General features: G+C 48.2%; 1 protein-coding gene across 2 annotated transcripts in view; it reads right to left on the bottom strand.

Annotated features, from left to right (window-relative positions):
- IFT74 (intraflagellar transport 74) overlaps nt 1-23827 on the bottom strand; it is a 584252-nt gene that overhangs the window by 7182 nt on the left and 553243 nt on the right. For both annotated transcript variants that reach the window (XM_029606405.1, XM_029606412.1), the window contains exon 19: nt 4356-4416. In XM_029606405.1, coding sequence (XP_029462265.1) covers nt 4356-4416 — 61 coding nt within the window. The remainder of the gene's footprint in view (nt 1-4355; nt 4417-23827) is intronic.

The raw sequence follows: 23827 nt of genomic DNA, 5'->3' as shown, positions 1-23827 counted from the left end.
CACCGCTGCTTCCTTAACCCTATCTCTGAAGAAATTCTCTCCAATATATATCATATCAGCCAGTTTTTCCTGGATGTCAAGTCAGAGGTCTGAGATCCACAGACAGGCAAGTCTACGAACGCCAATCCCCATGGCAAGGACTCTCGCAATGCTCTTTCAAAAACATCAAAGTTTGACATGACCATGTTTTTTCCACACTCAGTTCCCATACACACCAGTGACCTGAAATCAATAAACTGCTTCTAAGAAAGCTGCTTAGCCATCTTCTGTATCTGCTTCAGCAGGTCCTCATGTACTGGCCCATGAAGAGCTGGTAAGAAACAATGCACCTCCCAAGAGAATCCAAGATTCTGGAATCCTTCCCTGAGTGTACTGAGGAATGGGTTCTAGAGCTCTTGCTCCCCTTAAGAGCAGATTTGACCACCATAGATTGGTTTTTTGTAGCTGAATTTGTTTTATATCTGGAAGCCTTTTGAATGAGATAAATCGTGTCTGCCTTCAAATAACATGAGCCACAGAGAGAAGTTTCTCCAATATTTTCATTTGTATCTCCTGAATGATCTCATGAACTGGAACTGCTGCAATCTTCTTAGGAGGCTCCATAAACTGGAGGATGTCCAAAATGTTGTTTCTGATTTCATGTTCTGTCATCAAAGGAAATGGAATTGCTTGATAAGGTACAAAAAATGTGAACAGAGCAATATACAGTGTTTACGGTACATACTATGATTCAGTAAATGTATTTTCCTGGTAAATTTAGTCCTGGGGGAATTCTGCACTACTGTGAAGCACAGAATTTGCACAGAATCCCCCTCCCCCCCGCGCATAATTGCCAAATTCTGTGCAGAAAATGGCAGAGGAGACCCCGTCATGCCTCGAATGGAGCACACGAAAATGAAGGCCCTGGCGCTCTGCTTGTGGCGAAGATTAAGACCCCGGCTACACTGTTCACGGTGAAGTTGAAGGCCCCTGTGTGCTGTGGGATGCACTCCGCTCGTGGCGAAGATGAAGGCCCCGGTGAGAGTGAATGTGTGAGTGTGTGAGAGGAGAGGGAGAGGGGTGTGAGAGAGAGGAGGGGGTGTGAGGGAGGAGAGGGGAAGGGGATGGGGTGTGAGGGAGGGGAGATGGGGGAGGGGGGAGGGGAGGAGGAGAGAGTGGGGGGTGAGAGAGCAGGGGGTGAACAGGAGGGTGTGAGAGAGAGCATGGGAAGTGAGAGAGTGGGGAGGGGATGCTTGAGTATGGGTGCAAGAGAGAGGGAGCCTATATGAGGAGATTGTGAAGGAGTGTGTATGTGTGTGAGAGATTGGGAGCTGGTGTGTATGAAAAAGGGATCATGTGTATGTGAGGGTACTAGCTCGTGTGAAGGGATTGTGTATGTGTGAGACAGAGCCTGTGTGAAGGGGTGCATGAGAGAGAGACATAGGTGGGCTGTGTATGTGTGTGTGTGAGGATGTATGCGTGAGAGAGAACGGAATCTTGTGTGGGTTTGCAAGAGAGAGGGACCCTGTATGAGGGGATGTGTGTGTGCGAGAGAGTGAGGGAGCCTGTTTGAGGGTGTGTGTATGTATACTAGAGAGAGGGAGCATGTGTGTGAGAGAGGGAGGGACAGAGGGAGCCTGTGTGAGTGGCAGTACTGAGAATGGGGTTAAACTCTGGGACTGGCAATAGAGTGGATGAAGTTGAACCTAGAGGTGGAGGGGAGAGATAGTGGCAGGTGAAAGAGTTGGGGCCTGAGAGGGCAAAGTGGCCAGGGAAGTAGGGAAAGCGAGTAGAAGGGACACTCTTACAGTGAATTTCTAGGGAGATTCTGCTCAAAATATTTAAAATTCTGCATCTCTAAGTAAAAACTTTTTTCTATATTTAAAATGTAATTACTTAAAGACTGTCATGTAAATTTAAATATTTTTGCGCAAAATTCCTCCAGGAGAATAAATTGTTGTTTCTTAAGAAAGAATAAATAATATGCTAAGCAGCTTTAGCTCCACAGCTGTCTTCACCTCTGCAATTGTTCCTTGGTACCGTGTGACATGATTTATAGTACTCCAGACTTGAATAGTTTCAATATTGCAGGCTTGCCTTAGTGGGCTATACTACTGACATCTAATATGACATCATCAAAAAGTTCATAAGAGACTACATTAAAAATGCTTTGTGAGGGGAGGACCCAAGATGGCGTGCTAGATTGCGAACGCGCCGCATCTTTCACCTTTTCTCTTGCTTACTGTGATTATGCCACACTCTGGTCGGAAGTGCAGGGCCCGGGAGAGGCTAGTTTTCGAGGCCTCTCTGGTGGGTCCATTTGTAGGTCCAATGGACGTGCACGTTCTTCGAGGGAATGGTCAGCTGGGTGTTCAGTCGCAGGAGTTGGGTCGCGAAGACGGTATTACAGCAGACCCCCTCCATGACTCTATTACATCTCTTTTCCCGGCTGAAAGAACGGCTCCCGAGAATCTGGTGGTGATTAGGACAGCTATACAACGTTTGCCTATGTCGGATGAGGATGACGTGGAAATTGAGGACCAGCATGGAATGGCTGTGTCTTTGAACCCCGTTGTCAAATTTGAAACCATTGGCGTTTTGGGGGAGATCCCTCCTAGAGGAGAGATGCAGACTCAGGGAGATTTTCTACAGGAAAAAGACATTTTTGAAGATATTGGAATTAAAGTACTACCTACGGTAAGACCTGAAGTCTTTTTGTTGGAAACTATCTGGGACGCTATTGTTACTCTTAATACTAATTTAACATCTCAGCTTAATCCATTGGTAAAGAAAGTTGGGGAAATTGAATCTCAGGTTAAGCTCCTCCAAGAGGAAAATGTAAAAAAATGCTCTGGTCTTGGACTCATTAAAATTAAATCTTGGAAATTTAAACGGTCAACATCATTCTTTAATGAAATATAATCAATATTTACTAAAGAAGATCGAGAATTTGGATAATCAAATAAGAGGGAGAAATTTAAGGTTGAAAATTTTCCCACAGTTTCTACGGTCTCTGCAAAAGATATGCTTTAGAGGTCTTAAAGTTACCCCAACCAACACTACCTCCAGTCACAAAAGGTTTTTATTTACCATCAATGAAGAAAGTACCTGTTGAGGGCCAGGACATGCAGATATTGTCACCTTTGAATATCTCTGAAATTTTGGAATCATCTGATTCAGTGGAAGCGCAGCCTGCAACTTTGTCTCTTTCTTACTTGACTCGGACAGAGACTGGATATTGAGAATGTACTTCAGAAATTGCAAGGAGTTATTTCTGAAATTGAAAGTGCAAGTGTTCCCAGATTTGGCTAAAGATACTCAAATTAGGAGGAAGCAGTTTCTATTGATGAGACTGAGTGTTCTGCGGATGGGGGCTTTAATTTTCCTAAATTGTCCATGCAAATGCCTTATTAAATATCATGATCTTACATATACGTTCTTTCAGCCCTCTCAACTATCTAAATTTATAACTGATAGAACTTCTTCTTTGATTGATGTATCTCTACCTGAAACTGTATAACCTCGCAAGGGAGGGATGTTCTTTCTTTACTATGTAACCACTCCGCTCTAACTATCCTTTCTGTTTGGTTAGTTTCCTTAATCAAGGGTCTTCTTTGGTGTAGGGTTCTCCCCAAACTAGAGGACTTGGGAATACTTTGACATTATAATTGTTATTTCCATTGATTATATATTAGTACGAGTTTAATATTACATATTGCCTCTTAATATCATTGTAATTTTCTTCTTCTGCAATAAATAAAAAATTTAAAAAAAAATCTTTAGGGTAGATTTTCAAAGGGTTACGCGCGTAACCCCGAAAACCTGCCCCTGCGCACCAAGCCTATTTTGCATAGCCTCGGCAGCAAACGCAAGCCCCGGGACTGCGCGTATGTCCCAGGGATTAGAAAAATGGATGGGAAGGGGGTGTGGGCATGGCACCGATCCGGGGGCGTGGTCGTGGTCCTGGTTCGGGGGTGGTCCAGGAGTGGGACCGAGGCCTCCGGCACAGCAGGCAGGCGTAAATACTGCAACAAAGGTAGGGGGGGATTTAGATAGGGCTGGGGGGCAGGTTAGATAGGGGGAGGGGAAGGTGGGGGGGGGGGGGTAGAAGGAAAGTTCCCTCCGAGGCTTGGGGCACGCAAGGTACACAAGTGTGCACCCCCTTGCGCCCGCTGACCCCGGATTTTATAACATGCGCATGGCTGCACGTGCATGTTATAAAATCGGGCGTAGATTTGTGCGCGCCGGGTTGCGCGCACAAATCTACGCCCGCTCGCATGTTATAAAATCTGGCCCTTTGTGAGCATATGCTTTGAAAAGAAAAGATGTATTTAACTAATGTACCAAGACGAAGTTTCAGATTTATAAAAGGATACATTCTTTCATCACAAAGTTATTTTGCTCATGGTGCTGCCATTTCCTTTCCAGATTTGTAAGCTGAAAACACAAAAAGCAAATGTTAATAGAGCCAAGAAACAAAACACAACACACCCTTTTTACAAGATAAAAAAAAATTCAAATGCTACGTCTTATCAATTCCTAACATTCAATCAAGCTGATAAGACTATGGTTAACACAAAGGAAAATTAATATTGGTAAACAATGAATAGATTTTTATGCATCTGGTATGTTAGATATTTTAGATCTAACATGACTACTGTTTGAGTTGTTACAGATACTAAAAATAAATGTGATTTACAAAACTGAAGGATTATTTGGCATGGTTGTTTTTGTTCATCTGTGAATGGCTACAGATTTTTAAATATGTTAATGGCACTGCCTAAAACTAAATTGCTTATTATTATTTATTAGTCTTGATATACCACTTGCTTTAAGTCAAACCATGCAGTTTATAACAAAATTCACAAGCAGAGTGATCATAATCCAATAAACAAAGAAGTCCCATAGTCACTCTCATTCATTGATAATTAGATCTAATATTTATAGGACTCAAGTGAAACTTCTCTCGGATGATTGTAGTTCAGCATGGGTCGCATGACTTGTATTATGCACATCAAGGGAAAGTCTGGAGAGCTTCCGTGACAAAGATTTTGACTATGTACAGGAAGAAATCCAAGTGACTCTAGACTAGCTGATACTCCATTTCATGATTAGCAAAGCTAGAAAGTGACAAAAAAAATCTCCAAACAGAGAGGATAGGGTGAGCAGTCTCTTCACTGAGATGTTGTCATCAATGAAAAACATTACAATAATGATAATGGATAATGGAAAAAAAACTGTTTTGAACCTTTTCTTGTTTTTAATGGAATGTCTTCTTTTTTAATGGAATGTCTTGTTTTTAATGGAATGTTTCTCCAGATATGAAACAGAAGACAGGAAGACAATCTTGGAAACCAATAGAAAAGGACTGAAGGAGGGTAGCAATGAGGTTTTATTTGGAGAAATGACAGCAGCAAGAGGTGAAATGGTGTACGCCAAGCGGCAGCGGAATTTAGTGAACATATGGACTGAAATTCATGTTGTCTTTAGATTCTCAATCAACAGTGGCATGACCATTTAAGATCAATCTTGCAAACAAAGAAACAGAACATGTTGACAGATAACGACTATAAGGCCCATTCAGTCTCCTTATCAACATCTTCTGCTCAGCTATAGTCCTTTCCTATTCCTCGGAGATCATCTGTGCTTGTCCTATGTTTACCTGAATTCTGATTCAAACTTGGTCTCCACCACCTCCATAGGGAGACTGTTTCATGTGGCCACCACACTAACTGTAAAGAAATAGTTCTTAGATTACTCCCGAGTCTACCTCCTTTCACACTCATCCTATGACCTCTTGTTCCAAAGCCTCCTTTCCTAGTGTGCATTTATTTCTTAAAAATGTTTAAATGTTTCTATCATATCTTTCCTTTCCTACCTTTCTTTTAAGTTTTTCAGCCTGTCCCCAAACTATGTATTATGAAGTCCACTGATTATTTTAATAGCTGCTCTCTGGACAGATTCTAGTTGGTTTATATCTTTTTGTAGATACATAGTAATCCAAAGGAGGTCTCACCAGAGCATTATGCAGAGACATTATCACTTCCTTTTTTTCTGCTGGCTATTGCTCTTCCTGTGCAACCAAGCATCCTTCTGGCTTTTACTGTCACCTTGTCTACCTGTTTGGCCACCTTAAGATATCATATATAATCACTCCCATTCCATAAGAACAAAAGAACATGCCATACTGGGTTAGATCAAGGGTCCATCAAGCCCAGCATCCTGTCTCCAACAATGGCCAATCAAGGCCATAAGAACCTGGCAAGTTCCCAAAAACGGTCTATCCCATGTTACTGTTGCTAGTAATAGCAATGTCTATTTTCTAAATCAACTTAATTAATAGCAGGTAATGGATAGCAAATGTTGCTTACCTGATGTAACAGGTGTTCTCACAGGACAGCAGGATGTTAGTCCTCACAAATGGGTGACATCGAGGATGGAGCCCTGCACGGAAAACTTTTCTGTCAAAGTTTCAACAAGCTTTGACTGACACTAGCACACTGGGTGCACTGAGCATGCCCAGCCTGCAATTATCCCTGTGAGCCACAGGTGTCTCCCTCAGTCTCGTCTTATAGCTAAAAAGCGCAAGCGAAACTAAAATAAAAGTATACAGACCCAACTCCGCGGGGTGGCGGGCGGGTTTCGTGAGGACTAACATCCTGCTGTCCTGTGAGAACACCTGTTACATCAGGTAAGCAACATTTGCTTTCTCACAGGACAAGCAGGATGGTAGTCCTCACAAATGGGTGAGTACCGAGCTGAGGATGCCCGGGAATGCACCAGATACACCGCAGATGCGCAAAGGCGTAACGACTGAGGTGGAAATGGGAACGGAGGGCATCCGCAACACCATAATGGGTTCGTGGAAGGATGTTGGGTAGTGAATTGAAAAAAGTAAGAGTAGGCGGACTGGCCAAACATGGAGCATGCCGGCTAGTCAAATGTAAGCAATAATAGGCTGCGAAGGTATGGAGAGGACTCCAGGCTGCAACCTGATAAAAAAGTACAAGCAGCAGTAACCAAAGGGAAGCTGTTAAGGCTAAGACGGACACAACAGTATGTGGATACCCACAGTGTTGTAGTGAAATGTCTGCTTGTTGGTAGGAAAGGAAATATAGACCACTTAATCAGAAGGATTAGGTCTGTGTGGCCACTGGAAGTAGCAGCTTGACCCTTGCATGAAGGAAAGAGTCAAGTGGAATTCACATGGAATGCAGTGCAATGTAGATAGAATGTAAGCGCAGCATTACTGTCCAGGAATGTGGAAAACCCAGTCTCTCCCTAGGGCGAGAGAGAGAGGTTAGGAAAAATTAATAGAGTATTTCCTGAGGAAAGGAGATACAACATCTACCTGAAAAGGATAGAAAGTTGAATGCGTAGAACTACTCAGTGGCAGAGGAACGGAGTCAGGTGAGTATGGAAAGAGTGCATAACTCACGGACCCTGCTGGCAGGAATGACATTAAGAGGGAAAGAAGTTCCCTTGCCAAACTGTGGAAGAGAGGAATGGAAAGGCTCAAACGTAGAATGTATGAGACTTATAAGGAGAATATATATGTTCATTCTGTGATTAGAGAAATAGAGGCGGCTTGATCAGTGGATTAATCAGAGAGGATTACCGAAAACGGGAACCCAACTCCCAAAACGATACACCTCCTAAGAGAAAGGTGTATCTATGTGGAGGATGTCTGGAGAACAGAATCCGAGGGAGTAAGAAAAAATGGTGGAAAAGTAAAAGGGGTAATACCTCTTTTTTTTTTTTTTTTTTTTAGCGTCAGGAGGTAAAGCCTGCCATATTAAACGGCAAGATTTATGTTTAGAAGGTTTTGTGACGCTACCAGAACCTAAGAACATCAGTAAGTCTATGATTTGGGACTGACTGGTGAGAGAATAAAAGGTTACTGATATGATGGATTGAGAAGTATGGGAAAGCATACTGATCTCAGTCAGGGAGTGGGGAAAAGAATACTGAACCCCATCCCAGTTCAACATTAGAAGAATGCTGGCTACGAGAGGCAGCAGAAGAGATATATTGAAGAGGCCTTTGATGGAAGAAAAGGCATCTAAGGGAACGCATAGGAAACATGTGCAGGGAGCAGAACCTGTGCATCGTATGGAATGATGCAGACGCCGAGGAAAGTTTAGTTAAACTCAGCGTTAAAAGATTTGCCCTGTACACATGTAATTGAGACCATTCGAGAGGATAGAACCTACGTGGAGAAGGTCTGATAGAGCATTCATTAAATCTCTTAGATATGTGGCCCAAGGACGCATGAAGTGAACAAGGGCCAAGGGAAGAGCTGCGCAGCTGTCTAGCAGAGCAGCTAAGAGGTAATGCGTGCTTATGAGTTGGAAAGCACATTGTCCCTATGCTGTCTGTCTGTATGTACAAAGAATTGTTGCAAAAGCAGTATTGGAAGGCATAAGGGCATAACTCATGGGTGCAACGTCCAGGAAGTTTATGAGAAACTATGCTGGAGTGCAATAGATGCATAATGGGTTGACAGCTTTCAGGAGAAACTTTATAACCCTAAGGAATTGCGAACATGAGTCGAAGGAGACTAGGTCCTAGTTCGAACTGGGATAAGAATCAGGGACGAAAGCAATGAAACCACTTAGGTCCATTGAGTATAGAATGTCACTGAATATAACCCATAGCAGTTTTGAATTATGAGAAAAATGCATAGTGGGAAGAAACCCCATAGCCCAACCATGAAAAGTTGAAAGGCTGAGGTTATGGAAAATATGCGCAGGGACATATAACAATGTATCAGAATGTCTGTGCGCATGCTGGACAAGAGGGTCTTAAGACTGTGGTGTCCAGAAGTGTTACAGAAGGGATTTATGGCAGTGACAGTAATCCCAGTTAGTAAATGTATAGTGAGTCCTGAAAAAAGTGAGAGCTCCTTGCATGTACTGAAAGTGGTTAGCAGTAGTCTATGCAAGGAAAGTGAATGATGTCACACTCCGCAGAGAAAACAGCATTCACCAACATTGATGCAAGAGACAGTTCTTACCGAAGCTGGTGCCAGCGGCAGAGCTTGGGGTTGTAATGTTGACTCACCATAAAGCACATAGAAACATTAAAATAATGTACTTACTGCAGTATGGAGTGATGGTAACCAAAGATACCATTGTACCTGTGACGTCTAAAGAAAGTTGGATTTTCTTAGGTCCAGGATGTGCGGAGAGTAACTATTTTCTGTTAAAAGAAAGAATAGTGCAATTAAAACTCCCCAACCCCCCTCCCTTCTCCCCTCTGCACTTCGTAGCGCCTGGGGGAGTGTACCGGGACTTTGGTACAAGGTGGGGTGGCCGCTCTGATATCTGACCAGATGGGAGACCAGGAGGTGTCCCAATGGAGGATATCATGTAGGCTCCTGCAGGTGTGTGAGCGGTAAGTGGTACCCGCATTTCTGTATGCTGTACAAGGAGACACTGAGACCTGTGGCCAGGCCTCAAGGTGGACTTGTACATGGGGCAATGGTTGCTGAATCTCATGTTTAGCAGATCAGCCAATGCAGCTGGACCTTGGTTGGGAGGGAACCAAGAGTCAGAGCATTGGTCGGCACAGGGACTTGTTACTGACAAGAGAAGAAGCCCTGCTGCAATCCCAAGAAGATAGAGGGGTTCTCCTGATATTGTGGCTAACATAGCGATATGTGACACTAATACAGTTCTAAAAGGCACATGACCCAGAACTTTTCGAACCACGGTCCGAATGGGAGAACACAACTCTATGGGAATGCCGCCGAAGCGGGTACTTACCATCCGACGTGGATCGCCGCAAGACGAGCCGGTGAAGATTGTTGACTCCGACGGTCTCCGGAGTCCTCGAGGGTAAGGCCGGGGACGTAAACGTCCATCTCGCTCTGAAACCCGGTATGGTGGCACAGGTACAGAGGAGACAGGCCAGGCGTGAGTGGCGTTTAGACTGCTAAGTGTAACAGATGGCCATAGTCCCACACCACTTGATGGTGGGGCACGCCAGGAACAGAGGAGCCCTAACGGAACTCATGTTCCCTTCCCTCGTCACAGCGGCTCGATGTGTCGTGACGCCAATGCAGAAGCTGTCGGACCTGGATCCGGAAGTTCTGGATCACCAAGGACTGCCAAAACTGTAGGAACAGTGCTGATGGCAGTGGTGATGTCGCTCTGCCCGAGCGTTGTCCAGCCTGGAGAAGGATGGCACCGATGTGCTGGATGGCATCAGCGGCGGACGATCACGATGTCGGCGATGATGGGTGCCACGGCGCTCGGCCCGGTCTTTCCCCAGCGCCGAGATGGAAGCCCTCGTCGTCCTGGAAGGCGATCGATGACGAACTGTCAGCACGCCTGCTCTGCTCCTGACACAATGGAGTGTCTTAAGCTAATACGGGGCTTAAAAAAGAACCCAAAGCGTGGAGCAATGTGAGGAGGCGAGGGTATTATGTGGCGGTGCTATGTCGGTATTGACGATATTGAAGGCAACCTAAGGGGCTTCGAGGATATCATCAAAATGGGTATGAAAAATCGTCGATGACTGGCCAGGAGAATGATGACAGTGACGGGCACTGACAGCAGTGGCATAGGTATCTTTGAAACGATGTGGAATCGAATAATCGAAAAACATTGCCGTTATTGAAAAAGATACCGGCATCGACTGAGTCGAAGTCGAATCAATAGGGCGTCAAGGACACCGAAGGAAAACGGAGGTGTCGAGGGCATCGATGCATGGAGGCGGGCATTTATGCCGTTTGTGGCATGGCCACGGGCATCAACTATAGGGCCACAGACGTTGACGGTATCGATTTGGACAGACTCAGATTTCCAAGTGTACATGGCATCGGTGCCCCAGACACGTGTGTCGGTAGCATCGATATGGACAAGTATGGAATCGATGGCATGGATCTCCCAGTCGATGAATTCCATCCCGGCATCAACGCCAGTCCTGGAATCGGCATGGGCATCGATGCCAGCCATAAGGCTGGCATTGGCATCAACGCCCATCCACGGAATCGAGCCGGCATGGATACCCACCGATGGGACCCACCTGGGCATCGAATTTCACCGATGGGAGCAGCCTGGCATCGACTGCCCTCGATGGATGCATTCTAACATAGATGCCCATGGATGAAACACCTGGGCATCGGTGTCCATCGATGCAAAAGGACCCGGCACCGATGCCATCGACGGACGGCCATCCGGCACCAATGCCATCGACGGACAAGCCATCCGGCACCGATGTCCATCGATGGGACCATCCGGCACCGATGTCCACCGATGGGGACCATCCGGCATCGATGCCCACCGACGAATCGATGTGGCACCGATGCCCACCGATGGAAAAGGGCTGGACATCGGTGGGGAGGATGGGGCATCGATGGCATCCCCAAAAGGGGGGGTGGCATCGATGAAGTGACCCTGGGATCGTTAAAAAGTGTCTCGGGCAGCGGTGGCGGCGACCCGAGTATGCATGGCAGTGACTAACAGCGTGTGCGTCAATGGCATGCATCCGGGTAGGGACGGCACCGAGGAAGCCCAAGGAAAAAAACAGTGCGTAGGAGGAAAAAGCCTGGTAGCACTGAAAAGCAAAAAACATGGATAAAGGCATCAGGGCACCGTGGGGGGAGGGGCACTGATGACATATAAAAGCCCAGGGCGGTTTAGGAGGGTCCCGGTGTAGCGATAGGGTATCGACTGCGTGAGGGTACCAGGGAACGAAGGACTTGAAGCTACAGAGGTCCTAAAGTTAAGGAAAAAATCCCTACCCCACTAGCATAAGCAAGCAGAGTGTCACAGAGATACTCGCAAGCTGTTTAAAGCTAACTGAAAAATGGGGGAAGGGAAGGCTTCAGTCAGTTAACAGCCTTAAGATAGTGACAGAAACCGACCGAAAAATAAGAATTAGTACTCACCGAGCGTCGTAAAAACGTACGCGGAGGGAGACCTGTGCAGGGAAAAGTGTTTTTTGAAGTGAAAAGTTAAGTGTTTCCATGAGGTAATTAGTTAAAAAATCCTCACAGAGCTCCAACCGCTATGCTGACTGCAGAGCGGAAAAAAGAAGACCGAGGGAGACACCTGTGGCTCACAGGGATAATTGCAGGCTGGGCATGCTCAGTGCACCCAGTGTGCTAGTGTCAGTCAAAGCTTGTTGAAACTTTGACAGAAAAGTTTTCCGTACAGGGCTCCATCCTCGATGTCACCCATTTGTGAGGACTACCATCCTGCTTGTCCTGTGAGAATTATCCTAATCCTTTTTTAAATCCAGCTACAGTAACTGTACTAAGCACATCCCCTGGCAACAAATTCCAGAGTTTAATTGTGCGTTGAATGAAAAACAACTTTCTCAGATTAGTTTTAAATGTGCCACATACTAACTTCATAGAGTGCCCCCCTGGTCCTTCTATTATCCGAAAGAGTAAATAACTGATTCACATTTACCTGTTCTAGACCTCTCATGATTTTAATCCTCTATCATATCCCCCCTCAGCCGTCTCTTCTCCAAGCTGAAAAGTCCTAACCTCTTTAGTCTTTCCTCATAGGGGAGCTATTCCATCCCCTTTATCATTTTGGTTGCCCTTCTCTGTACCTTCTCCATCGCAACTATATCTTTTTTGAGATGCGGCGACCAGAACTGTACACAGTATTCAAGTTGTGGTCTCACCATGGAGCGATACAGAGGCATTATGACATTTTCTGTTTTATTCACCATTCCCTTCCTAATAATTCCCAACATTCTGTTTGATTTTTTGACTGCCGCAGCACACTGAACCGACGATTTCAATGTGCTATCCACTATGACGCCTAGATCTCTTTCTTGGGTTGTAGCACCTAATATGGAACCTAACATTGTGTAACTATAGCATGGGTTATTTTTCCTTATATGCATCACCTTGCACTTATCCACATTAAATTTCATCTGCCAATTTTCCAGTCTTACAAGGTCTTCCTGCAATTTACCAGAGTCCATTAATTCTGTCGTCATTAAAAAGTGACAGGGCCCTTTCTGATGACGGTCTAGGGGGTGTGTTTATGGGGGTGTGGCAAGGGGTGGACTTCCAGTGATGTCATACCCGTGACATCATAGGGGTTTGGCTTAGGGTGGGGCCACCAGTGAATTCATGGGGGTTGGTTTGGGGGTGGGTGTGGGAGGGGCCTCTCCATTCACTTCTATTGGGGGAGCATGGACGGGGCCTGTGGTGGAGCAAGGGGAGGGGTCAGGGGCGGGAGGGGGCATGGGAGGGGGTGTGAGGGGGTGGGGTCAAGGGCAGGAGGGGTGGGGCTACAACCCCATTCACTTCTATGGGGAGGGGGAGGGGCGGGGTCGAGGGCAGGAAGGGCGGGGCTAGAACCCCATTCACTTCTATGGGGGGTGGGCAGGGCACGGGCAGGGCTTAGATCGGAAGAGAATGCTGATTGGCTGCTTTCATCCTTATCTCACCTGTCAATCAGTTTGACTCACTAGATAGTTTTCCCTCTAGTGTGCTTCCTTGCATTGCAGAGTAATAACTAAGGCTTATTACTCTGTAATTTAGCATGATATGCACTAACCTTGCCACGAGTTTTATAGTGCAGGTTTTTATGGCGCTAAAACCCCTATTACATACTGGGATTAGGTTAGCGCCGAAAAACTGATGCTAAAACAAGAGTTAAAATCCCCACAGAGTCAGCACAGCTTAGTATAGTCAAGATAGAAGGCTACAGTTTCTTCTTTATGAATGCAAGCCCAAAGAGAAAATGCTGGAAAGACACCTTATTTATTTATTTTATTTATTTATTGGCTTTTGTATACCGTCATTCGGGGTCCATCGTAACGGTTCACAACAATAAATGATAATATACAATAAATATACAAAAATCAACTTCATAGAACTAAAAAATAGAACAAATTACAAACATTCAAATAGAAACATCTCATAAAACAAATCAAATACACTTATCTAACAGCTACCCCTACCTCCTCCTATCTCTTATGACTAACGCATGATGGTAACAATAACACCCAAACAACCTTCACTACAACAGGGTAAAAATAGATAAAACTGTAAAATCAAGACATAAAAACCAAATTTAAGATGGGTTGGGGTAGGCCTCCTTAAAAAGCCAAGTTTTTAGAGCCCTCTTAAAATGTTTGAAATTTGTCTACGTTCAAATCTCTGTGGGGATCATGTTCCATATTTTAGGACCTACCAGGGACACCTGACTGATTAAGCTGAAACTTTGACACCAATGTGGGCAGGAAGTTAGGACGGGGCAGGGAAACATATACAGACTTCATGATCTGTCCTGAGGTACTAATAATGGGGCGGATTTTAAGAGCCCTGCTCGCGTAAATCCGCCCGGATTTACGCGAGCAGGGCCCTGCGCGCCGGTGTGCCTATGTTCAATAGGCCTACCGGCGTGCACAGAGCCCTGGGACTCGCGTAAGTCCCGGGGTTTTCCGAGGGGGGCGTGTCGGGGGCGGGCCGAGCGGCGCGCCGTTTTCGGGGCGGGTCGCGGCATTTCGGGGGCGGGCCCGGGGGCGTGGTTTCGGCCCGGGGCGGTCCGGGGGCGTGGCCACGCCCTCCGGAACCGCCCCGGGTTGCGTCTAGGCGCCCCAGCGGCCCGCTGGCTCGCGGGGATTTACTTCTCCCTCTGGGAGGCGTAAATCCCCCAACAAAGGTAGGGGGGGTTTTAGACAGGGCCGGGGGGGTGGGTTAGGTAGAGGAAGGGAGGGGAAGGTGAGGGGAGGGCGTTAGCGAATTCCCTCCGAGGCCGCTCCGATTTCGGAGCAGCCTCGGAGGGAATGGAGGCAGGCTGCGCGGCTCGGCGCGCGCCGGCTACACGAAATCGGTAGCCTTGCGCGTGCCGATCCAGGATTTTAGCGGATACGCACAGCTACGCGCGTATCTACTAAAATCCCATGTACTTTTGTTTGCGCCTGGAGCGCCAACAAAAATACGCCAACGCACCGTTTTTGAAAATCTACCCCAATACTTAGAATGATGATCTGTAATATATACTCAGTCCATATTCAGTAAGCTGGAGAGTGGGCAAGTTCTCTGGCTAAAGTTAGCTGGATAACTTGTCCTGCATTCTGACCTGATTCCGATAAATGCCAGAGATAGTCCAAGAATCTTGGGATTGGACAGGAAAAAAGATCAAGGGACTGTGGAGAACACCATGATGTATACCTTTTCCATTTATAGGAATAAGATTTTCTTGTGGAGGGCTTCCGTGAAGCAATTAGGACACGAGAAACCAAATCTGAAAGGTTAAGTGGCTGAAGGATTAACCTTTCAACATCCATGCCGTCAGGGACAAGGCTTGAAAATTGGGATAGCGTAGACATCCGTCGTTCTGAATGATCAGAAGCGGGTCCTTTCCCAAGGGAATGTGCCTGCGGATCGAGAGATCCTGAAGTATGGGAAACCACACTTGGCATGGCCAGTAAGGTGCTATCAGGATCATGGTTCCCTTGTCCTGACATAACTTCCCGAGAGTCTTCGAGAGAAGAGGAAGTGGAGGGAATGCATAAAGCAGACCGGCTGTCCACGAGAGGGAGAATGCATCTCTGGGCTGAGAGTGCTCGCTCCAAATGAGGGAGCAGTAATTGTCCACTTTGTGGTTCTGAGGGGACGCAAAGAGGTCCAGTTGGGGATAACCCCATTGCTGGAAGAGGGAGGTTGCTACCGAGGGATTGAGCGACCACTCGTGCGGTTGGAAGACACGACTCAGTTTGTCTACCAAGACATTGTGCACTCCCGGCAAGTAGGTGGCCCTGAGGTACATCGAGCGGGAGAGCGCTTCCGCCCAAATCTGTGCAGCTTCCTGACACAGAAGGAAGGAACCTGTGCCTCCCTGTTTGTTGATGTGCCACATGGCCACCTGATTGTCCGTCTGAATCAGGATGATGTGATTTGATAGGCAATCTTGAAAAGCTCTGACAGCATATCGCATTGCTCGAAGTTCCAGGAAATTTATCTGGTGTTTGGCTTCCTCTGGAGACCAAGATCCTTGTGTCTGTAGATCGTTCACATGAGTTCCCCAGCTGAGGTTGGAAGCATCAGTGGGGAGAATGAGTTGAGGATCTGGTAGATGAAAAGGCAGTCTCTGGAGGAGATTGTTCTGATCTTTCCACCAGGCGAGAGACAGACGGAGTGCGTCGGTGATGAGGACAATGGTTGACAGAGGCTGAGTCGCTTGAATCCATTGTGACCTCAGAGTCCAATGCATGACTCTCATGGCCAGGTGGGCCATCGGTGTGAGATGGACTGAGGACGCCAGTGTTCGAGAAGGACAAGGAATTGCCGAGCTGTTGCTGTGTACTGAGACTGCAACTGGTGGGCAAGAGACACGAGGGTTTGCATTCGTTGCTGGGGTAGAAAGGCTTTTGCCTGTAAGGTGTCCAAGTCTGCCCCAATGAAAGACAGGGTTTGAGATGGGACTAAATAGGATTTCTCGTAATTGACGAGAAATCCTAGAGAAATTTTAGGGGTAGATTTTCAAAAAACGCGAATAGGCGTACTTTTGCTGGCGCATCAGGCGCAAGCAAAAGTACGCTGGATTTTAGTAGATACGCGCGGAGCCGCGCGTATCCACTAAAATCCTGGATCGGCGCACGCAAGGCTATGAATTCTGTATAGCCGGCGCGCGCCGAGCCGCGCAGCCTACCCCCATTCCCTCCAAGGCCGCTCCGAAATCGGAGCGGCCTTGGAGGGAATCCTCTAACGCCCTCCCCTCACCTTCCCCTCCCTTCCTCTACCTAACCCACCCGCCCGGCCCTGTCTACACCCCCCTTACCTTTCTCCAGGGATTTACGCCTCCCGGAGGGAGAAGTAAATCCCCGCGCGCCAGCGGGCCTGTTGCGCGCCGGGACGCGACCTGGGGGCGGGTACGGAGGGCGCGGCCACGCCCCTGGACCGCCCCGGGTGGACGGAGTGCGTCGGTGATGGGCGTGTCGGCAGCGTTTTGGGGGCGGGTACGGGGGCGCCCCCAAAACGCTGCCGACACGCCCCCTAAACGCCGCGATGACCGGGCCCGCCCCCCTACACGCCCCGACACGCCCCCCTCGGAGAACCCCGGGACTTACGCGAGTCCCGGGGCTCTGCGCGCGCCGGTAGGCCTATGTAAAATAGGCTCACCGGCAAGCAGGGCTCTGAAAATCCGCCCCATAGTGTGTAGGGTCAAATCCAGGGACGATCGAGCGGCTTGCTTCGTTTTTAGCCCTGATTAACCAGTCGTCTAAATAGGGGTAGACGTGAACACCTTCTTTCCTGAGAAAAGCTGCGACAACTACGAGACATTTGGTAGACTCGTGGTGCCGATGCTAGGCCAAATGGAAGCACCCGGTATTGATAGGGTCTTGGGCTTACTAAAAACCGGAGGTACTTGCGATGAGCTGGAGCTATCGCAATGTGTGTGTATGCGTCCTGGAGGTACAGAGAGCAGAGCCAGTCTCCTTTTTGCAGAAGAGGTAGAAGCGAACCTAGGGTTACCATCTTGAACTTTTCCCTCTGGAGGTACTTTTTGAGGGCACGCAGGTCCAGAATTGGACGAAGCCCCCCGGATTTTTTGGGATCAAAAAGTACCGGGAATAGAACCCTAGGCCTTGTTGTGAAAGAGGAACGGGTTCTATTGCTCTTGACTGGAGAAGAAGGGAAATCTCCTGTTCCAGAAGGACAGAGTGGTCGGTTACTCTCCACGCTTGTAGAGGTGGGGAGTCCGGTGGAAGAGCAAGAAAGTTCAAGTGATAACCCTGAGCAATGATTTCTAGCACCCATTGGTCGGTTGTGATTGATTGCCACAGACCATGAAAGTGGCGTAACCGACCTCCCACTGGTATGCGCGGCAGAGGGATCAGTCTGCTGCTCGCCAAGTGAAAGTCAAAAACCTGAAGCAGGCCCTGGCTGGGGAGCTGCTTGTGGCTTTTGCTTCTGGGGCTGGCGAGGCTGAGATTTTTGATAAGGCCTCGTAACTCGGGATCTTGTTGGTGGGGGATAGTACTTCCTTGGGCGGAAGAATGACTTCTTAGAGTCCTTCTTGAAGGGCTGTCTAGAAGGGAAGTCAGAAGGTATCGATGAGAGCTGTTTGAGGGTCTCATGATGGTCCTTTAACTCAGCCACTATTTGCTGAATCTGTTCACCGAATAGATTATCTCCTATACAGGGCAGGTCAGAGAGCCTGTCATGTACTTCTGGGCGAAGGTCAGAAGACTTGAGCCAGCCCAGCATCTTGCCGAAATGGCAGCTGCAGACACTCTAGTGGAGGTGTCGAAGATATCGTAAGCTGTTCTTATCTCATGCTTTCCTGCCTCAAACCCTTTGTTGACAAGGGTTTGAAGATGTTCCTGGAATTGGCCAGGTAGGGTCTCAGAGAAGTCCTGTATTTGTTTGAAAATGACCCTGTTGTATTGGGTCATGTACAGCTGGTAAGAAGCAATTCTGGAGATGAGCATGGCCCCTTGGAACACTCGTCGACCAATATTGTCTAGGAATTTGTGTTCCTTGACAGGAGGGATAGAGGAGTGTGGCTTCGTCCTTTTTGCTTTCTTTTGAGCTGATTCTACCACAACTGAATGGTGGTCAAGCTGGGATTTCTGAAAGCCAGGGGCTGACTGTACTAGATAAGTAGTGTCAGCCTTTCTGTGTACTGGGGCAATGGTGCCTATCATCTTGCTCCATCTGGAGCTGAAAAGGGACCAATTCCGACATTTTCTTCACAAAATTAATGAAAGAGAGGTCCTCTGGAGGAGAACGCTTTCTACTTTCAGTAGGAGAAGGAGGTGAAGGTAAATCATCAGTGTCTGTGGAAGTATCATCACCCCAGGTGTCATAAGGATCAGCAGGCTGACCTGTAGGATGAGAAGGGGGTTGGATACCCGAAGGACCCGGCTGAGGCTCCGAGAAAATCGAAGGAATCGCCGGGGGCACCGTGTACACCCTGGGGGGCATCAGTGCCGGCATCGAAAGCGCCGATGTGCGTATCACCCCCGATGAATGAATCGGTGGTGAGGGATGACATGGCATCGATGGCTGAGGCAATACCCCCGAAGGAGGAATGCGGAACGGTGTTTCTCCTCCCAATGAAGCTGTCATCGGGGAGCGCACCGGAGCCATCAGAGACCCGGGAATTGCCGGTGGAAGGGCCGTCATGAGCGCCTCCATCCGGGATAGCAGCGGTGCCAGTGCTGCTGGAATCGGGTCGATGACCGGTTCCACTCTCGGTGCCGGTGTTGGTGCCGGAGGAACCTGGAGTCATTGCATCGCCTTGTCGATGGCCTCCTGGACCAGCTGGTCCAGTTCTTCCCGGAGACCTGGGGCAATCAGCCCCGGTTCTGTGACGGAAGAGGGAGGCTGAGGCACAGTCGGAGGGACCACTTTTACAGGCGGAATCAAGACTCCCAAACCCCGATCAGGTGAGGGTGGCCTCGATGTCCCGGTCGCAGAAGTGGTCGGTGCCGTTCCTGGACGGGGCTTCTTCGGTGGTGGCTCGGATGGTGGCTCAGTCGATGATTTTGCTCCCTCGACGGTCCAAGACTTACGATGCCGATGGCGATGTTTCTCCCTGCGATCCCCTCGATCTTGAGGGGGAGAAACGGGAGTCGATGGCCGTGAAGACGTTGATGGCGGACGGTCACCGGACGGTTGTCGATGGTGGTGTGATGCCGACGGTGCCGGTTCCGATGATGTCGATGCGATGGACGGCGTCGGGGTGTGAGCACGGAAAAGGAGTCCCATCTTCTCCATTCTGGCTTTGCGACCTTTTGGTGTCATAAGGGCACATTTGGTGCAAGTCAGGACATCATGCTCACGGCCTAAACACATTACACAGACTCTATGAGGGTCTGTGATAGACATGGTGCAAGTACAGTCCGGGCACCGACGAAAACCCGACGCTATGGCCATAGAGAAACCGAGCTGTGGTACAGTCGATGGCCAGTAGGCCGCGAGGGCCAAACTCGACGGTAATCGTCGAAAAAACGGTGAAAAACTTACCGGAGTACCGCGGCCTGAGAAAGTTAGAGGAGGGACCCCTGTGGGGCAATTTAATTTTTTATTAAGTCCGTGAGGAAAATTCCTGTCAGGAATCTCTTCCGAGCTCCTAAACCGCGAGGATACTGCTGCACGGAAAAAAGATGACTGAAGGGGGACCCCTGCTGGCTGCAGGGTTACTGCCATGCTGGGCATGCCCAGTCGGGGCCAGTCAAAGTTCTGGAAACTTTGACAGAAGTTTTCCGTGATTGGGCTCCATCCTGATGATGTCACCCATATGTGAGGACTACCATCCTGCTTGTCCTGTGAGAATCACTTATCTCCCACTTTTGCATGCGTTCAGCTTTTAAAATTCACCTTTAACTGTATGGCAGATTAACCTTCCACTTAACCGGATAAAGTCACAGATATCTGTTTAAGTGGCACTGTTAAATTTAAAAAGTGCCTTACTGGCCTGTGGCTCGATTGTAGGCCCCCTCCCCAAGATTTCATACATGGCCTTGCTGGCCCATGCACCCTCTACCCCCTAAACCCCTCCAATGTTAAAAATATACATAAAATCCTCAGGTCAGTGACCTCCCCCCCATCTCAACCTCACTTCTCATTTGTTTTGTAATTTAAATGTTGGCTCTCTCCTGTTCTTCTCCCATTCACAACAACTGTAAACCTGCCTAGCCCCTCCCCACTCCTTGACTAAGAAATCCCCAGCTTGGAGCGAGTATTCACCTCTACCTGCTCCCAGTGCATCCAGCTCAGCTCTAACAGATAAGCACTTGAAGTATAAGATATCCCTCAGTTTACATTTCCAGCATTGCTGCACTGGAAGGGTAAACTGAAGGGTAGTTAATGCTTCCAGCGCTTCTCTGTCAGAGCTGCACTGGAAGCGTTAGATGGATAGATGAATACCTCGCTTCTGACTGGGGAGTTCTGGATCTGGGAACGGGATGGAATGGGTAAGCTGATGAGTATTTTCTGCATTTTATTTTAAATATCAAAAGGGTTTGGAGGGTGTGTGGCCCGGCAGGGGAGGGGGTAGGAATCGGGCCACAGGCCCAAATGGCACTTTATTTTTCAAATTTAGCACTGCTACGTAACCAAATAACTTTGAAGATATCCAGTTAACAAGGCTGGATAACTTAGCCGTTTACAACTGAATATTGGCTGTTAAGCCTGCCCCGGAATGCTTCTTTTTTAACCAGCTAAATTAAGAACATAAGAATTTCAATGCTAGATCAGACCAAGATCCATCAAGCCCAGCATCCTGTCTCTGACAGTGGCCAATCCAGGTCACAACTACCTGGCAAATCCCATAAGGTAGATCTCATTCCTGTTACTTACTCCCAGGGACAGCAGTAGCTTTCTTTAGTCTACCTGGATAATAATGTGTTATGAACTTTTTCTCTAGGAATCTTTTAAAACTTCTTTTAAATTCCACTATGCTAGTCACCTTGATCAAGTCCTCTGGTAATAGATTCCACAGCCTGATAGTTCACGTAATGAAAAAGTACCTTCTATGATTTATTTTGAATCTGCTGGCTGTTAAGTTTCATGGAATGTAACCTTGTTTTAGTATTATTTGAAAGGGTAAATAGTGCAATCGTTTTTCCCGAATTAGGCAATGTCAATAAAATTGCCTAATTCGGAATGGTTTGGGAGAACCGAAAAATGATTGAATTTTTTCTGAAATTTTGGAAAAAATTCATTTTTGAGTTAGCGCGTGCTAGCTCTGCCAGATTAGTGTGCACTATTGGAAGTTAGTACACACTAAGGGGAGTTAGCGCGCACTAACTCCCGATAGTGCGCAATAAACCAAAAATCGGGGCCCCCGAAAAAAAAAACTCCGAACCACGGAAAAAACGAAATTCCCGTGGGGGGCCTCCCGAAACGAAGCCTGATACGAAATTTTTATCTGAAGCACATCTCTAGTAAATAACAACCTTTATTTATTCATTCCTCCCCACTCATAATTTTATAAACTTCTATCATGTCCTATTCTCTGCTATCTCTTTTCCAAGCTGAAAACGCCTAGCCTATGTAGACTTTTGTCACAGGAAATAGATGTTACGCATCCCAACCACGGTTGTTCTGTGCACGGGACCGCTCACCTTCGGGGGTCACACATCGGGTCCCGGTCCTGTCTCCCTCGCGGCCCCTGCAAGTCCAGCTAGGCCCTGGCGTCCCGTGGCGGCGGTTGCCAGGCCTTCAGTCACGCGCCGAGCCTCACTCCAGGCCTCGGTGTCTCAGCAGCTAGCCACGCCCTTACGCGTGCATGCGTGCGGACCAGCCGCCCTGATGTAGGCTCCAGGGTGGGGCCTAGTTCCGTGGCGCACCCTGATTGAACTCATGTTATAAGGAAGTTCCTGGCCTCACTTCCTTGCCTTGGAGATTGGGTCGGTTTGTTCCTGAGATTGCCCTTGTTCGTGTTCCTGCTTGCTTATTCCTAGTCTTGTTCCAGAACCCTTCTGTTCCAGTTCCGTTCTTGCTTGTACCTGCTTCCTTGCCTGCTTGTTCCTGTGTTCGTTGTTCGTCTCCCTGGTCTTAGCTTGGACTGACTTCTGGTAAAGACCTCAGCTTGTTCCTGACCTGCCTGCCGCCTGCCAAAGACCTTAGCTTGTTCCTGACCTGCCTGCCTGTCTGCCGCCTGCCAAAGACCTCAGCCTGTTCCTGACTCGTCTGCCTGCCTGCCGCCTGCCTAGACCACTGCCTGTTCCTCGACCTGCCTGACTTCTGGATCTTGACCCTTGCTTCGTTGACCACTCCTCGGACTGATTCTTGGACTTGACCTTGCTTGCCTGACCTTGCTTGATTCTGGCTCTGTCCCTAGCCTTGTCGTCACCAACACTCTTCTGGTTCGCCTATCTCCAACCTGTTTCCAGCCTCGATCCCGATAGCGTTCTTCCAGTCCCTGTGGGCATGCTGGACTCAGACTCTCCCAGGAGACCCTGCAAGCCCCACCTAAGTCCTAGCGGTCCGGGTCCCTATCGGCTCCTCCCGGGGGGGACCGCGGGCTTCCAGTGGCGAAGATTTACACTGCCTCTGTCTCCTTCAGTGCTCCGCTTCCTGTGGCCAGTTCCCGTACTGCCTCAGGCCAGGGGTCCACCCCCAAGCGCAACAGGTTGCCAAGGACATGGACTTGGCGGAGTCTCCCGCCTCCAGGGCCCTACCAGGATTGGCTGCCTCCGTAAAGCAACATCACCAAGCCTTGGAGACGCTGGCGTCTTCAGTGGAGGAGCTATGCTCTCAGCTACAAGAGACTGCTATGGCCAACCCTGTGGGTCTCCCGGCCACTATGCCTCCTAGGGCAACGCTGGCACTTCCTGCACCTCCTAGATATAATGGAGATCCATGCTCCTGTCATGGCTTTCTTAATCAGTGCTTTATGCAATTCGCTTTCCAGCCTTCCTTTTTTTGAAGGAAATCACGAAGGTCACCTTCATCCTGTCCCGGTTGGAAGGGAAGGCCCTGGCATGGGCCTCTCCCTTAGGTGAACGTTCTGATCCCATCCTCTCCAACGCGTCCAAGATGTCTGACTTCATTACTGTCTTCAAACAGACCTTTGGAGATCCTGCTTGGATGGCTATTGCCAGTCAAAATCTGCTCCATCTCCGTCAAGGGTCAAGGACCTTCTCTGAATACATGATGGAGTTCCGAACCTTAGCCACAGAACTTGAGTGGCAAGAGAATTGCTTACAAGCCAGCTCTAATGGTTGAAGATGTATTTTCAGAATTTTGACGATATCGTCCACAATGAAACTACCAGTCACACCGGTATCAATAAGGGCAGTGGTGGCGAACGTGTGGGTCTTGATGCCCAGGGATACTGGAAGCAGGAGTTGAGGGCCAGAAACAGTTGCGCCCAAGTTCGGGACCCCTGCCAGGCTCAGGTGTTGCAGT

Source organism: Rhinatrema bivittatum, chromosome 1, assembly GCF_901001135.1.
Source record: "Rhinatrema bivittatum chromosome 1, aRhiBiv1.1, whole genome shotgun sequence".
Classification (NCBI taxonomy): domain Eukaryota; kingdom Metazoa; phylum Chordata; class Amphibia; order Gymnophiona; family Rhinatrematidae; genus Rhinatrema; species Rhinatrema bivittatum.
This window is presented reverse-complemented; position numbering and strand designations above follow the sequence as displayed.